The sequence below is a fragment of the Entelurus aequoreus genome, linkage group LG24 (assembly GCF_033978785.1).
Source record: "Entelurus aequoreus isolate RoL-2023_Sb linkage group LG24, RoL_Eaeq_v1.1, whole genome shotgun sequence".
Classification (NCBI taxonomy): Eukaryota; Metazoa; Chordata; class Actinopteri; order Syngnathiformes; family Syngnathidae; genus Entelurus; species Entelurus aequoreus.
This window is the reverse complement of record NC_084754.1, coordinates 39006659-39023260: the sequence shown is the minus strand read 5'-3', so window position 1 is coordinate 39023260 and position 16602 is coordinate 39006659. Positions and strand designations below refer to the sequence as shown.

The 16602-nt window shown below is 40.5% G+C and overlaps 1 protein-coding gene across 7 annotated transcripts in view; it reads left to right on the top strand.

Annotated features, from left to right (window-relative positions):
* The window catches only part of frmd4a (FERM domain containing 4A), a 241121-nt gene that overhangs the window by 137004 nt on the left and 87515 nt on the right, over positions 1 to 16602 (top strand). Inside the window, exon 1 of one of the 7 annotated variants that reach the window (XM_062035308.1) lies at positions 9459 to 9780. The exons of the other annotated variants lie outside the window; for them this stretch is intronic. Within the exon in view, the coding sequence (XP_061891292.1) occupies positions 9619 to 9780 (162 nt within the window). The 5' untranslated portion in view covers positions 9459 to 9618. Of the gene's footprint in view, positions 1 to 9458; positions 9781 to 16602 lie in introns of those variants that run through there. 7 annotated transcript variants of the gene reach the window in all.

The following is a 16602-nucleotide window of genomic DNA, read 5'->3' as shown; positions in this document are numbered from 1 at the left end:
CGTGCCTCCCCTGCCTCTAGTGACCGCACGCCACTGGTATATATGTATGTATATATGTATATATATATATATATATATGTATATATACTAGGGCTGCAACAACTAATCGATTAAATCGATTAAAATCGATTATAAAAATAGTTGGCGATTAATTTAGTTATCGATTCGTTGGATCTATGCTATGCGCAGCGCAGAGGCTACATTTTTTATTTTATTTTTTATTTTTAATATAAACCTTTATTTATAAACTGCGACATTTACCAACAGCTAAGCAACACACGCTCTCGTTAGCGTTATTAACCATGTTTTGCCCGGAAGCTACGGAACAACCTGGGGACAAAAAGTATGTCTAAGTTTATTGATCAAATGGATATATCGCCCAGGTCTAGTCTGTTATAAAGATAGTAATAATAAGCATGGCCACTTATAGAGAAGGTGTGTTTCTTTAGTTCGCTTTGTTAGAAGACTTCTACGACATGTGTTGCGAAGTTTTACAACACTCAACTTCTGCTGAATTCTAGAAAGTCACATGAGTAATAACAAGGAGAAGTATCCTTACCCCCACACTCTTACTGGATTTGTGTCTTTCTGGATATTTTTGGCCTCTCCCAGACACCGGAAACTAGCCTGTCCAACTTAAACATGTCCAGATGACTCTTTCTCTGGCTTTAATACAAACACCCGTTCCTCTTCTTTTTTTTTTTTCTTTCCCTTAGTCAAATACATATCTGCCTTTATTGGTTGCTTCCTCAGTTTGCTATTACAAGGTCTCTGTTGTTTGACCAATACAAGAGAGGACCAAGCAGAACGGGATGGAATGCAGGCGGAGGGGAAATTGGGTAAGATTGACAAAAATGGATGGTATAGAATCAATGAACATACAAGACATGTGTATATTAGGGCTGCGACTAACAACTAATTTGATAATCGATTAATCTGTCGATTATTACTTCGATTATCAAATTAGTTGTTAGTTGCAGCCCTAATATATACAAACCCCGTTTCCATATGAGTTGGGATCTTGTGTTAGATGTAAATATAAAAGGAATACAATGATTTGCAAATCATTTTCAACCCATATTCAGTTGAATATGCTACAAAGACAACATATTTGATGTTCAAACTGAAACTTTTTTTTTTTTGCAAATAATCATTAACTTTAGAATTTGATGCCAGCAACACGTGACAAAGAAGTTGGGAAAGGTGGCAATAAATACTGATAAAGTTGAGGAATGCTCATCAAAGAACATCCCACAGGTGAACAGGCAAATTGGGAACAGGTGGGTGCCATGATTGGGTATAAAAGTAGATTCCATGAAATGCTCAGTCATTCACAAACAAGGATGGGGCGAGGGTCACCACTTTGTCAACAAATGCGTGAGCAAATTGTTGAACAGTTTAAGAAACACCTTTCTCAACCAGCTATTGCAAGGAATTTAGGGATTTCACCATCTACGGTCCGTAATATCATCAAAGGGTTCCGGGAATCTGGAGAAATCACTGCACATAAGCAGCTAAGCCCGTGACCTTCAATCCCTCAGGCATCAACAAGCGACATCAGTGTGTAAAGGATATCACCACATGGGCTCAGGAACACTTCAGAAACCCACTTACAGTAACTACAGTTGGTCGCTACATCTGTAAGTGCAAGTTAAAACTCTACTATGCAAGGCGAAAACCGTTTATCAACAACACCCAGAAACGCCGTCGGCTTCGTTGGGCCTGAGCTCATCTAAGATGGACTGATACAAAGTGGAAAAGTGTTCTGTGGTCTGACAAGTCCACATTTCAAATTGTTTTTGGAAACTGTGGACGTCGTGTCCTCCGGACCAAAGAGGAAAAGAACCATCCGGATTGTTATAGGCGCAAAGTTGAAATGCCAGCATCTGTGATGGTATGGGGGTGTATTAGTGCCCAAGACATGGGTAACTTACACATCTGTGAAGGCACCATTAATGCTGAAAGGTACATACAGGTTTTGGAGCAACATATGTTGCCATCCAAGCAACGTTACCATGGACGCCCCTGCTTATTTCAGCAAGACAATGCCAAGCCACGTGTTACATCAACGTGGCTTCATAGTAAAAGAGTGCGGGTACTAGACTGGCCTGCCTGTAGTCCAGACCTGTCTGCCATTGAAAATGTGTGGCGCATTATGAAGCCTAAAATACCACAACGGAGACCCCCGGACTGTTGAACAACTTAAGATGTACATCAAGCAAGAATGGGAAAGAATTCCACCTGAGAAGCTTCAAAATGTGTCTCCTCAGTTCCCAAACGTTTACTGAGTGTTGTTAAAAGGAAAGGCCATGTAACACAGTGGTGAACATGCAATTTCACTTACGGTGCCCGTATAAATAACTTTAACACTGTTAGAAATATGCGCCACACTGTGAATCCACACCAAACAAGAATGACAAACACATTTCGGGAGAACATCCGCACCGTAACACAACATAAACACAACAAAACAAATACCCACAATCCCATGCAGCCCTAACTCTTCCGGGCTGCAATATACACCCCCGTGTTTTTCATTCTTGTTTGGTGTGGATTCACAGTGTGGCGCATATTTCTAACAGTGTTAAAGTTATTTATACGAGCACCGTCAGTGTAACCTGTATCGCTGTTGGCCAAGTATGCTTTACATTCACGTGTGTGTACGTGCTGAAGCCGCACGTATTATGTGACTGGACCAGCATTCGCTGGACTGGGTGAAAAGCGGACGTGACGATCATTGGGAGGGGCACTGCAATTTGAGAGTCTCCCGAACGGTGAATGCGGTGTTACCGCGACACCGCGGGCCAGCTCTAGTGTTAATATGATATCTCCTCAAGGGCCAAGTGAAATTTGGCCCGCGGGCCAGAATTTGACACCCATGCTCTAAAGCAGGGGTCACCAACGCGGTGCCCGCGGGCACCAGGTAGCCCGTAAGGACCAGATGAGTAGCCCGCCGGCCTGTTCTAAAAATAGCTCAAATAGCAGCACTTACCAGTGAACTGCATCTATTTTTTAAATTGTATTTATTTACTAGCAAGCTGGTCTCGCTTTGCCCAACATTTTTAATTCTAAGAGAGACAAAACTCGAATAGAATTTGAAAATCCAAGAAAATATTTTAAAGACTTGGTCTTCACTTGTTTAAATAAATTCATTATTTTTTTTACTTTGCTTCTCATAACTTTCAGAAAGACAATTTTAGAGAAAAAATACAACCTTAAAAATTATTTTAGGATTTTTAAACACATATACCTTTTTACCTTTTGAATTCCTTCCTCTTCTTTCCTGACAATTTAAATCAATGTTCAAGTAAATTTATTTTTTTTATTGTAAAGAATAAAAAATACATTTTAATTTAATTCTTCATTTTAGCTTCTGTTTTTTGGACAAAGAATATTTGTGAAATATTTCTTCAAACTTATTATGATTAAAATTCAAAAAAAATATTCTGGCAAATCTAGAAAATCTGTAGAATCAAATTTAACTCCTATTTCAAGGGCTTTTGAATTTCTTTTAAAATTTTTGTTCTGGAAAATCTAGAAGAAATAATGATTTGTCTTTGTTAGAAATATAGCTTGGTCCAATTTGTTATATATTCTAACAAAGTGTAGATTGGATTTTAACCTATTTAAAACATGTCATCAAAATTTAAAAATTAATCTTAATCAGGAAAAATTACTAATGATGTTCCATAAATTCTTTTTTTAAGTTTTTCTCTTCTTTTTTTCGGTTGAATTTTGAATTTTAAACAGTCGAAATTGAAGATAAACTATGTTTCAAAATGTAATTGTCATTTTTTTCGTGTTTTCTTCTCTTTTCAACCATTCAATTAAGTGTAAATATCATTAAATATTAATAATAACATAGAGTTAAAGGTAAATTGAGCAAATTGGCTATTTCTGGCAATTTATTTAAGTGTGTATCAAACTGGTAGCCCTTTGCATTAATCAGTACCCAAGAAGTAGCTCTTGGTTTCAAAAAGGTTGGTGACCCCTGCTCTAAAGTAACTGTACTCTTACTTGAGTACAATTTCTGGCTACTCTACCCACGTCTGGACACTTGTTAACTGCTAGCATGCTAATTTTAGCATGCTAGCATACTAACATTAGCATGCTAACTTTTTTGCTAACTTTACGTTTTTTTCTCTAGACAGCCATACACCTTACAGTCATATAACTTGGTATGTGACACATGCTAAGTGCTGGCATGCTAAAGTTAGCATGCTAAGAGTAGCATGATAACTTTTTGAGCTACATTTGCAACTGTTTACTCCAGAGTCATCTTGGTACGTGACACTTGTTAACTGTTAGCATGCAAATGTTAGCATGTTAGTAAGCTAATATTAGCATGCTAACTTTTTATGCCGATTTTTTTCTCTACTTCCGCAGTCATACACTGTGTTACTTGATATGTGACACATGCTAACTGTTAGTATGCCATCGTTATCACACATGCAAAGAGTTAGCATTTTAATGTGCACATGCTAACGTTTTAGGCTAGCTATGTAGCTCATTTTGTACAGTTACACCTAAAACTGACGGATTCGGACACTTGGCACCATCAAGTACGGTGCCTTCCGGCAACCCCAGGGCACAGATAGCAGGCCCATCAAAATTTCCATAGGAATTTTCTAGTTCACTGTTACAAGGCAGCCATAACTGCAATGTGGCCCTCAATGAAAATGAGTTGGACATTTCCACTAAAGAAAACTAAATGATCAATCTCAGAGCTCCAGGCTACATGTTAAGACATGTAGTAAAGCCTGTTTTTTTTGTGGTGGTGTGGGGGAAGGCGTCCTCTGTGAAGTGGTGGCATAACACAGGAAGGGCTCTTCTAGCAAGGTTGTATCGTGTTCATGACGAAGGACAATTGTTGTTGTGTTATGTCGTAAAAGCTACAACCTTTTATAAGCGACCGTTATCTCAAAAGTGGAGCAAATAAGTGAGATTGACAAAAGTTTTTTTAATGTTTGGATGTTATGGACAGGCTCTATTCTTACAACATCACTAAAAAGTATATTTTGGATGTTTTTTTATGATTCCAACTTTTGAATGCATGTACATTATAATTGAAAGCGCCCTGAATACAGTATGGTCGTGCTGTCTATTTTTGGTAGAGATCAGGTTGCCGGTGTGAGAGGCAAGCGTGCTAACTACCGAGGTCAGAAATCAAGACGCCACATCCGCGGAAGCTATTTTTGCGCTTGCCTTGTCTGAATATAAACAACGTATGGGAAAATATGCACTCTTTCCGCTGCCTCCGTTATTGCTGGAAATGTTTAAAACACATGGGATGAATGTAGTTTACGCTACAGTAACGTTATCATATATAAACGTTCAACAATACGTTGCATATGGCTGATTTAGTGCAACAAAAAGCAATCAGAAGTCCGAAATCCGAGCTGGGTAAATATTTGAACTCGGGGGCCACATTGAGAGAAAAAATGTGTCTGGGGGGCAAATGTGTATGTGTGTATACATTTTATATACACATTTATCTGTAAAAATCTGCTGTGCGGTATGTGTGTTTGGGTCCCTTTTTTGTCAGGAACAGTAATACCAAAAGTCACAATGTCCGATAGAATTCTAAAAAAGTTATGACAGACCACCTCAAAAAAACGGAATAGAATTTTACAGGTTTTTTTTACTCAATGGGACACCCAAAATGTACATTAAAATAAATTAAGTGGGATTTATAATATTAACTATGAACTAGTGTTGTCCCGATACCAATATTTTGGTACCAAAATTATTTCGATACTTTTTGGTACTTTTCGATACTTTTTTAAATAAAAGGGGACTACAAAAAATGGATGTTGGACCAGTATTTTTTAGAGGCGGTATATTACCGAATATGATTAATTTGTATCGCGGTACTATACTACTACCGGTATACTGTACAACCCTACTATGAACGATAAAACACTGAATATTAACAACATATGAACGTCGCTCCTCTTTTACTTCTCAGACCAGCTCCTCGATAAGACATCTTTTACAATCAAGCAAAACACAACAAAAATGTAACAATCAGCAAAATATGAATGCAAAGTGTAATACACACCTACAATATGATATATTATCACTTGCAGAAATTTGTTCTAAAAATTTGCTTCCGCATATGTTCCTATACACCCAAAAGCGCAGATTTCAACCATTTAAATGCTATCTATAGTTCAAGACTTACGGTCATTTAAAAACAGCACTGCACATCATAATGTCGACTACATTTTTGATGTTATAGGTCTAAAAAATTACATAGAACGTCCGGCGGTAGCCGGATTGAAAATCTTAATGGGCCGCATTTTGCTGAGGTGTGTCCTAAATGGATATTATTCCAGCTAATATTTGTTTACATCCAGAGCAGCCATCTTTGTGGTGAGAGGGGTGTTCCAGTTGAAATTCCGACTTCCCAGTACAAATGGAACACACCCTAATCTGGAAATCGACCGGCGTCTCTTACATTCGCACAGACATACAGTCGCGATCACCTTTTCTTCTCCAAACATATTGCTGGGTATTGTGGCCAAACAGCTACATTTTTGTTTCATCTGACATCACATGGACAAAGATAAGACCTTCTGGAGGAAAGTTCTGTGGTCAGATGAAACAAAAATTAGCTGTTTGGCCACAATACCCAGCAATATGTTTGGAGGAGAAAGTGTGAGGCCTTTAATCCCAGGAACACCATTCCTATTGTCAAGCATGGTGGTGGTACTAATATGCTCTGGGCCTGTTTTGCCGCCAATGAAACTGGTGCTTTATAGAGAGTAAATAGGACAATGAAAAAGGAGGATTACCTCCAAATTCTTCAGGACAAGCTAAAATTATCAGCCCGAAGGTTGGGTCTTGGCCGCATTTGGGTGTTCCAACAGGACAATGACCCTAAACACACGTCAAAAGTGGTAAAGGAATGGCTAAATCAGGCTAGAATGAAGGTTTTAGAATGGCCTTCCTAAAGTCCTGACTTAAACATGTGGACAATGCTGAAGAAACAAGTCCATGTCAGAAAACCAACAAATTTAGCTGAACTGCACCAATTTAGTCAAGAGGAGTAGTCAAAAATTCAAGCAGAAGCTTGTGGATGGCTACCAAAAGCACCTTATTGCAGTGAAACTTGCCAAGGGACATGTAAGCAAATATTAACATTGCTGTATGTATACTTTTGACCCAGCACATTTGCTCACATTTTCAGTAGACCCATAATAAATTCATAAAAGAACCAAACTTCATGAATGTTTTTTTTGTGCCCAACAAGTATGTGCTCCAATCACTCTATCACGAAAAAATAAGAGTTGTAGAAATGATTGGAAACTCAAGGCAGCCATGACATTATGTTCTTTACAAGCATACTTGCCAACCCTCCTGATTTTTCCGGGAGACTCCCGAATTTCAGTGCCTCTCCCGAAAATCTATTTTCTCCCGAATTTCTCCCGATTTTCACCCGGACAACGACATTGAGGGCGTGCCGTGATGGCACTGCCTTTAGCGTCCTCTACAACCTGTCGTCGCGTCCGCTGCATCTCCATACAAACAGCGTGCCGGCACAGTCACATGTTGTATGCGGTTTTTGCAGACACACGTAAGTGACTGCAAGACATATTTGATCAACAGCCATACAGGTCACACTGAGGGTGGACGTATAAACAACTTTAACACTGTTACAAATATGCGCTACACTGTGAACCCACACCAGACAAGAATGACAAACACCTTTCGGGAGAACATCCGCACCGTAACACAACATAAACACAACAGAACAAATACCCAGAATCCCCTGCAACCCTAACTCTTCCGGGCTACAATACCGGGGGGCCCCCAACCCCGCCCACCTCAACCAGCAATGCATCTTCAGAGAGGGTGTTCAGCATGATTAGAAAGATAGTGACAGAGAATAGAATGAGGATTCAACCCTAAACTCACTCCTTTCCTGCAAATTCAATTTCACAGGCTGTGCTACTGGCTGCAAAGCATTGCACTTTCAAATACAACAGTGTGTTATGTGTGTATATGTGTAAATAAATGAACACTGAAATTCAAGTTTATTTTATTTATATGTATATATAATAAAATAAATATATATACAGCTAGAATTCACTGAAAGTCAAGTATTTATTTTATATATATACACTACCGTTCAAAAGTTTGGGGTCACCCAAACAATTTTGTGGAATAGCCTTCATTTCTAAGAACAAGAATAGACTGTCGAGTTTCAGATGAAAGTTCTCTTTTTCTGGCCATTTTGAGCGTTTAATTGACCCCACAAATGTGATGCTCCAGAAACTCAATCTGCTCAAAGGAAGGTCAGTTTTGTAGCTTCTGTAACGAGCTAAAGTGTTTTCAGATGTGTGAACATGATTGCACGAGGGTTTTCTAATCATCAGTTAGCCTTCTGAGCCAATGAGCAAACACATTGTGCCATTAGAACACTGGAGTGATAGTTGCTGGAAATGGGCCTCTATACACCTATGTGGATATTGCACCAAAAACCAGAAATTTGCAGCTAGAATAGTCATTTACCACATTAGCAATGTATAGAGTGTATTTCTTTAAAGTTAAGACTAGTTTAAAGTTATCTTCATTGAAAAGTACAGTGCTTTTCCTTCAAAAATAAGGACATTTCAATGTGACCCCAAACTTTTGAACGGTAGTGTATATAAATACATATATATATATATATAAAATAAATACTTGAATGTCAGTGAATTCTAGCTATAAATATACTCCTTAACCCCGCCCCGGCCCCGCCCACTCCGACCCCGCCCACCTCAAACCCCCCTCATCTCCCGAATATGGAGGTCTCAAGGTTGGCAAGTATGTTTACAAGTGTATGTAAACTTTTGACCGCGACTGTACATACGGCTGTCGCAAAAGAGACGTATTTAAAAACTAAATTATTTTTAAAAGGGATCATATTTTTGCTGTTCTGTTGAGTAAAATCATGTTGTTGTTGTTGTTGTTTTTAACTGTTTGGTGGGGGGTGGGGGGGAGGGCTAACCATGCACTAAAGGCCCCAAATCATTCAGACAAGGGCCAACCCGAGCAAGGAGATTTGTTCCAATTGGAATGAAAATGAGAAGCCACGTTCTCTATAATTGTGCAAATTCATTGGCAGTGTGCACTCTGTTAGTTGAATGAATGCATCCATGTTTTGACTGTAGACACATACACAGATGTCAGGACCCCGCCAGCAGACACAGTCGGAGGGGGGAGCCGAGTCTCACACGGCCCTTGAAAAACATTTATTTTCCTCTCTGCCCACATATTTCCCTCAATAATACCAGTCTCTAACACCAGTAAGATCCACAGCGAACACTCAATTGAATATTCAATAGTGCGACGGTTTTTCCCCCATATGTTTGTCCCCCCCCACCCTCCCGCGATGCTTCCACTTGGTACAGTCCGCTGCTCAGTTCTCATAGTTTAGGCGGGCGGCTGGAAGGAGGAGGAAGAGGAGTGAGTGGGCGGGGGGTAGCGGGACTTGATCGCCCGGCGAGAAGGGCTCTTTAGCCAGCCTTCAAGAGGAGAAGGAGGGATGAGAGGGCAAGATAGCCGCCGAAAACGCCACTAGTTAGCCGGCTAGAATCCATAGGGAAGAACTGCTGGTCACTGCCAACATGGATGCTGACGCGCCTCCTCCTCCCCCAGGCCGGCCAGGAAATTGGCTCCTATTTGCTGGTTCTATGTCTGCTGCACGACCGCTCCTCGTTGCTTCCTGGGATTAATAGTTTTGTATTTATTTTCCTGCAAACCCTCGGAGACCGTTTCTGCGACGCGTTTAAGGTAACAAGAAGAATACTGGCCGAGCATCACTGTCAGATGACTCTGCTTCATGGCTGATAACAACACAGTCATGTCTCTCTTCGCAGTCTTGTGAGCCCGGTTAGAATCATCTGGAATAAATGCTATTCAGTGTGTGTTGTGAGCACCATTATGTTGACGTATTGAAGAACATGTGTTTGCAGTTGCTGCCTATTTACTTTGACCACATTATACAAACCCCGTTTCCATATGAGTTGGGGAATTGTGTTAGATGTAAATACAAACAGAATACAATGATTTGCAAATCATTTTCAACCCATATTTAATGGAATGCACTACAAAGACAAGATATTTGATGTTCAAACTCATAAACTTTTTTTTTTTTTTTGCAAATAATAATTAACTTAGAATTTCATGGCTGCAACACATACCAAAGTAGTTGGGAAAGGGCATATTCACCACTGTGTTACATGGCCTTTCCTTTTAACAACACTCAGTAAACGTTTGGGAACTGAGGAGACACATTTTTTAGGCTTATCAGGTGGAATTCTTTCCCATTCTGGTTTTATGTACAGCTTAAGTTGTACAACAGTCCAGGGGTCTCTGTTGTGGTATTTTAGGCTTCATAATGCGCCACACATTTTCAATGGGAGACAGGTCTGGACTACAGGCAGGCCAGTCTAGTACCCGCACTCTTTTACTATGAAGCCACGTTGATGTAACACGTGGCTTGGCATTGTCTTGCTGAAATAAGCAGGGGTGTCCATGGTAACGTTGCTTGGATGGCAACATATGTTGCTCCAAAACCTGTATGTACCTTTCAGTTACCCATGTCTTGGGCACTAATACACCCCCATACCATCACAGATGCTGGCTTTTCAACTTTGCGCCTATAACAATCCGGATGGTTCTTTTCCTCTTTGGTCCGGAGGACACGACGTCCACAGTTTCCAAAAACAATTTGAAATGTGGACTCGTCAGACCACAGAACACTTTTCCACTTTGTATCAGTCCATCTTAGATGAGCTCAGGCCCAGCGAAGCCGACGGCGTTTCTGGGTGTTGTTGATAAACGGTTTTTGCCTTGCATAGGAGAGTTTTAACTTGCACTTACAGACTTAGCGACCAACTGTAGTTACTGACAGTGGGTTTCTGAAGTGTTCCTGAGCCCATGTGGTGATATCCTTTACACACTGATGTCGCTTGTTGATGCAGTACAGCCTGAGGGATGGAAGGTCACAGGCTTAGCTGCTTTCGTGCAGTGATTTCTCCAGATTCTCTGAACCCTTTGATGATATGATATTATGGACCGTAGATGGTGAAATCCCTAAATTCCTTGCAATAGCTGGCTGAGAGTTTTTTCTTAAACTGTTCAACAATTTGCTCACGCATATGTTGACAAAGTGGTGACCCTTGCCGCATCCTTGTTTCTGAATGACTGAGCATTTCCTGGAATCTACTTTTATACCCAATCATGGCACCCACCTGTTCCCTATTAGCCTGTTCACCTGTGGGATGTTCCAAATAAGTGTTTGATGAGCATTCCTCAACTTTATCAGTATTTATTGCCACCTTTCCCAACTTCTTTGTCACGTGTTGCTGGCATCAAATTCTAAAGTTAATGATTATTTGCACAAAAAAAATGTTTATCAGTTTGAACATCAAATATGTTGTCTTTGTAGCATATTCAACTGAATATGGGTGGAAAATGATTTGCAAATCATTGTATTCCGATTATATTTACATCTAACACAATTTCCATATGGCACACTGTCAAAGCTTAACCTATTGTGACTATAACAATCTACAAGGTTAATATAGTTGGCTTCTCTTTCTTCCCCTTCATTTATCTGCTTTCTTTTGTATTTCAAGTTATCATTACATATATGTATTGTTGCATTTGAACAATTGTATTGTTGATAACAGAAGTAACTATTGTTATTATTAATTATCAATAGTGCTATTTCTGTTTAGACTTAGACTTACCGTATTTTTCGGAGTATAAGTCGCTCCGGAGTGTAAGTCGCACCGGACGAAAATGCATAATAAAGAAGGAAAAAAACATATATAAGTCGCACTGGAGTATAAGTCGCATTTTTTGGGGAAATGTATTTGATAAAACCCAACACCAAGAATAGACATTTGAAAGGCAATTTAAAATAAATAAAGAATAGTGAACAACAGGCTGAATAAGTGTACGTTATATGAGGCATAAATAACCAACTGAGAAGGTGCCTGGTATGTTAACGTAACATATTATGGTAAGAGTCATTCATATAGAAAAATAGCTCGGTTGGTAGAGCGGCCGTGCCATCAACTTGAGGGTTGCAGGTTCGATCCCCGCTTCCGCCATCCTAGTCACTGCCGTTGTGTCCTTGGGCAAGACACTTTACCCACCTGCTCCCAGTGCCACCCACACTGGTTTAAATGTAACTTAGATATTGGGTTTCACAATGTAAAGCGCTTTGAGTCACTTGAGAAAAAGCGCTATATAAATATAATTCACTTCACTTCACTTCAAATAACTATAACATATAGAACATGCTATACGTTTACCAAACAATCTGTCACTCCTAATCGCTAAATCCCATGAAATCTTATACGTCTAGTCTCTTACGTGAATGAGCTAAATAATATTATTTGATATTTTACGGTAATGTGTTAATAATTTCACACATAAGTCGCTCCTGAGTATAAGTCGCACCCCCGGCCAAACTATGAAAAAAACTGCGACTTATAGTCCGAAAAATACGGTACACTTAGACTTGGACTTCTTTTTTATTGTCATCCAAATTTGAACTTTACAGTACAGATAAGAACGACATTTTGGTGCATTAGTTCATGGTAGTGCAGGATAAAAAATTAATAAGGTGCAGATATAAATAAATAGATTACTGTTCTATTAACTAGATCCACTCGACGTCCATTGCACCGGTCCCCTCCAAGGTTTCTCATTGTACCCCATTGGGTTGAGTTTTTCCTTGAGGATGTCGTTGTGGCTTGTGCAGCCCTTTGAGACACTCGTGATTTAGGGCTGTATACATCAACTTTGATTGATTGATTCATTGATTTCTATTGGTATTTGGATTGCTCCATTTGTAGTGTAATAATGTTCATTGTCATTTCTGTATTATTATTTCTTTCACTAACTGCTTCTTTGCTATGACTTTTACCATCATATCTGTACATATCCTATTTGCTGATGTTGTTCTATTGTTGTTGTTATTGTTGTGTTTGCTGTTGTTGTTTTTGTCTTTCTGTCTTATCCTCCTCTTGTCCCCACCATTTCCCCCTCTGACTTCCTTTTTTTCCTCTTTCTATCCCCTCCGGCTGCACCAAATAATAATATAAATACATTTAATAAAGTGAAATGCAAATAAGGCAACAAGAGAAGTATCACACACTTCTCTTTTGTAAAGCAAACTTGCACAGCCGATATGGGCATCTACATCAACAATATGATTTGCCGGAGAAGCTGGACAGGACAGAAAAAAAATAAAAATACTTGACCATATTTATAGACTTAATTGTATTTGGCTTCATAAACTCAGTAGTGCTCATCCAATCCCACAAAGTTAATTTTAGTCTTTGTCCCGGCCTAAAAAGCCTCCAAGGCGGTGATTTGTTGCATTTGCACTGTCCCCAGACAGGGTGTATTTTTACTTGTGTCAACGTCAGCAGTTTGAAGCTTATTGCGAGAGATGTTTACTCATTTTTTTCCGGTGTGTTTGTGTCACCCAGAGCCCACGACTGTTGCTTGGTGTGACATCTGTGTTATTGTCATAATCACACTACAATGTGCTTCTCGTCATTGATGGCGCAAATTAAAAAAAGACTGTATACAGTATAAACACTGAATGCGAGTCCCAAGGTGGATTGCCACTGGCAGGCGGTAGATGAAAACAGAAAGTCAACGTTGGGAAAGAAAGTGTGTGTTGTTCATTGTGTGTGCACAGGTGCGCCCAATCCAAACCCTCAAACCACTGGAGATCAGTGAGTGGGAGGGTCAACCCAGGCCGTTAAAGTGGATAGTAGCCACATACACACAAGTGTTGGAAGCACAACATTGTGAATGCTAAACTCTCAGATCAGTGCAAGTTGGTGCTGGGTAATGTGCGTTTGTTGCCCACCGCCTTCTCTCAATATGGCCACGCCTTGTCCAACGGGCTACTGCCTCGCATGGTCAACGTTTCGCTGCTGGGTTTTTTGGAACATCTTCACCCGATGTCTTCACCCTGTGCTCCCATCCCACGGATGCACGGGAAGACGACGAGGTTCAAACCAGCGGGTGTTTGTGTTCCTCGGGGCCCAAGCTTCCTGTTCAGTAGTGAAGGAAATATGTGCAGGAAAACACCAGGAACATGTGAAGTGGGCCTTTTTTTGCTTCGCCAGAATTTAGTCCAAGCTGACTGATTGATTGATTGAAACTTTTATTAGTAGATTGCACAGTACAGTACATCCATCCATCCATTTTCTACCGCTTGTCCCTTTTGGGGTCGCTGGAGCCTATCTCAGCTGCATTCGGGCAGAAGGCAGGGCCACCATAGATAGACAGACAACATTCACACACTAGGGCCAATTTAGTGTTGCCAATCAACCTATCCCCAGGTGCATGTCTTTGGAGGTGGGAGGAAGCCGGAGTACCCGGAGGGAACCCATGCAGTCACGGGGAGAACATGCAAATTCCACACAGAAAGATCCCGAGCCCGGGATTGAACTCAGGACTACTCAGGACCTTCGTATTGTGAGGCAGATGCACTAACCCCTCTGCCACCGTGCTGCCCCAGTACAGTACATGTTCCGTACAATTGACCACTAAATAGTAACACCTGAATAAGTTTTTCCAACTTGTTTAAGTCGGGGTCCACGTTAATCAATTCATGGTACAAATATATACTATCAGCATAATACAGTCATCACTCAAGTTAATCATCAGAGTATATACATTGAATTATTTACATTATTTGCAATCCAGGGGGTTAGGGCGGGGGGGTTAGGTTGGGTTGCTATCAGCATACGTCAGTCATCAACAATTATATCATCTGAGAAATGGACATTGTAACAGTGTAGGTCTCACTTGGTAGGATATGTACAGCGAGCGGTGAACATAGTGAGCTCAGAAAGCATAAGAACAAGTATATACATTTGATTATGTATATACTTGTATATTTACAATCCGGGGAGGTGGGATGTGGTGGGGGGAGGAGGTTAGGCTAGGGTTGTAGCTGCCTGGAGGTGTACTTTTAGTGCGGTTTTGAAGGAGGATAGAGATGCACTCTCTTTTACACCTGTTGGGAGCGCATTCCATATTGATGTGGCATAGAAGGAGAATGAGTTAAGACCTTTGTTAGATCGGAATCTGGGTTTGACGTGGTTTGTGGAACTCCCCCTGGTGTTGTGGTTACGGCGGTCATTTACAATAAGGAAGTAGTTTGACAAGTACTTCGGTATCAGGGAGGTGTAGCAAATTTTATAGACTAGGCTCAGTGCAAGTTGTTTTACTCTGTCCTCCACCCTGAGCCAGCCCACTTTGGAGAAGTGGGTAGGAGTGAGGTGTGATCTGGGGTGGCGGTCTAGAAGTAACCTGACTAGCTTGTTCTGGGATGTTTGGAGTCTAGATTTGAGGGTTTTGGAGGTGCTAGGGTACCAGGAGGTGCATGCGTAATGGAAAAAGGGTTGAATGAGAGTTCCCGCTAGAATCTTCATGGTGCTTTTGTTGACCAGAGAGGAGATTCTGGAGATAAATCTTGTTCGTTGGTTGACCTTTTTGATTACCTTGGTTGCCATTTTATCACAGGAAAGATTAGCCTCTAAAATGGAACCTAGGTAGGTGACCTCATCCTTCCTGGTGATAACAATGTCACCCACTTTAATAGTGAAATCACTGACTTTTAAAGTGGGTGACATTGTCATCACCATCAAAGATGAGGTCACCTACCTATGTGCAGGCGTGGGAAATGTCCGTGTATACACGGAAATTTGTGTCAGAATATCACTTCCGAGTTTTTTAAAATGAAATACCAATAAAAATAGGATGTAAACAAGTATTGAGTTGCAGGACGAAAAGACGATCAGGAGCACGGAAACAAGAGCGCTAGTTAGCTAACCATCTAGTTAGTTTAGTTGTTGACGCCTCCATTGGCTCTCCGAGCCACCATGTTGACGGCTTTCCGCTGTGCTGCTTATCTATCATATTTGGATGATTGCAATCCGAACACTGCTAGTTCCGAACCAGTTTTTATTAGCAGTATCCAGAAGGTACATTTTTGACGTGACGGATGTAAACATAGGTCACACCGCCAGAAGAATATCACCCAAGGAGGCGTGGCTACAGGATAGAGTTGCCAAATGGGAAACGTTTTCGGACTTTTATAGGTATAGAATTTTACACTTATTTTTCAATTATAATAAATGATCTAATACAAATGATGTGGTATGTTACATGGGACAAGTAAAACGACAAGAGAATAAATCGAAAGGTAAAATATTGTGTACAAATGCACCCAATTGCAGGAAATGTAGTCTTGATTTTCTACTTTTTCTTTTGGGGTTTGCGTGGCAGCACTTTCTGCAGATAGAAATGTTCCTCTTTTTCTCTCAAAAGGTGCTCACATCCCTGAAAGTGCTCTAACCCAGGGGCGCCAATTACGTTGACGGCGAGCTACCGGTCGATGGCGGAGGGTGTGTCAGTCCATCGCCAGCCAGGCATTAAAAAGATAGACCTAAAAATTAGCGATCATCAATCTTCACCAAGACGTCACTTTCGTCACTTGATTGACATTCACGGCACGCTAGGGTCTTCTGAGATGGCGCTGGCTGCAGCGAGCTCATTATTAAGAAAAAA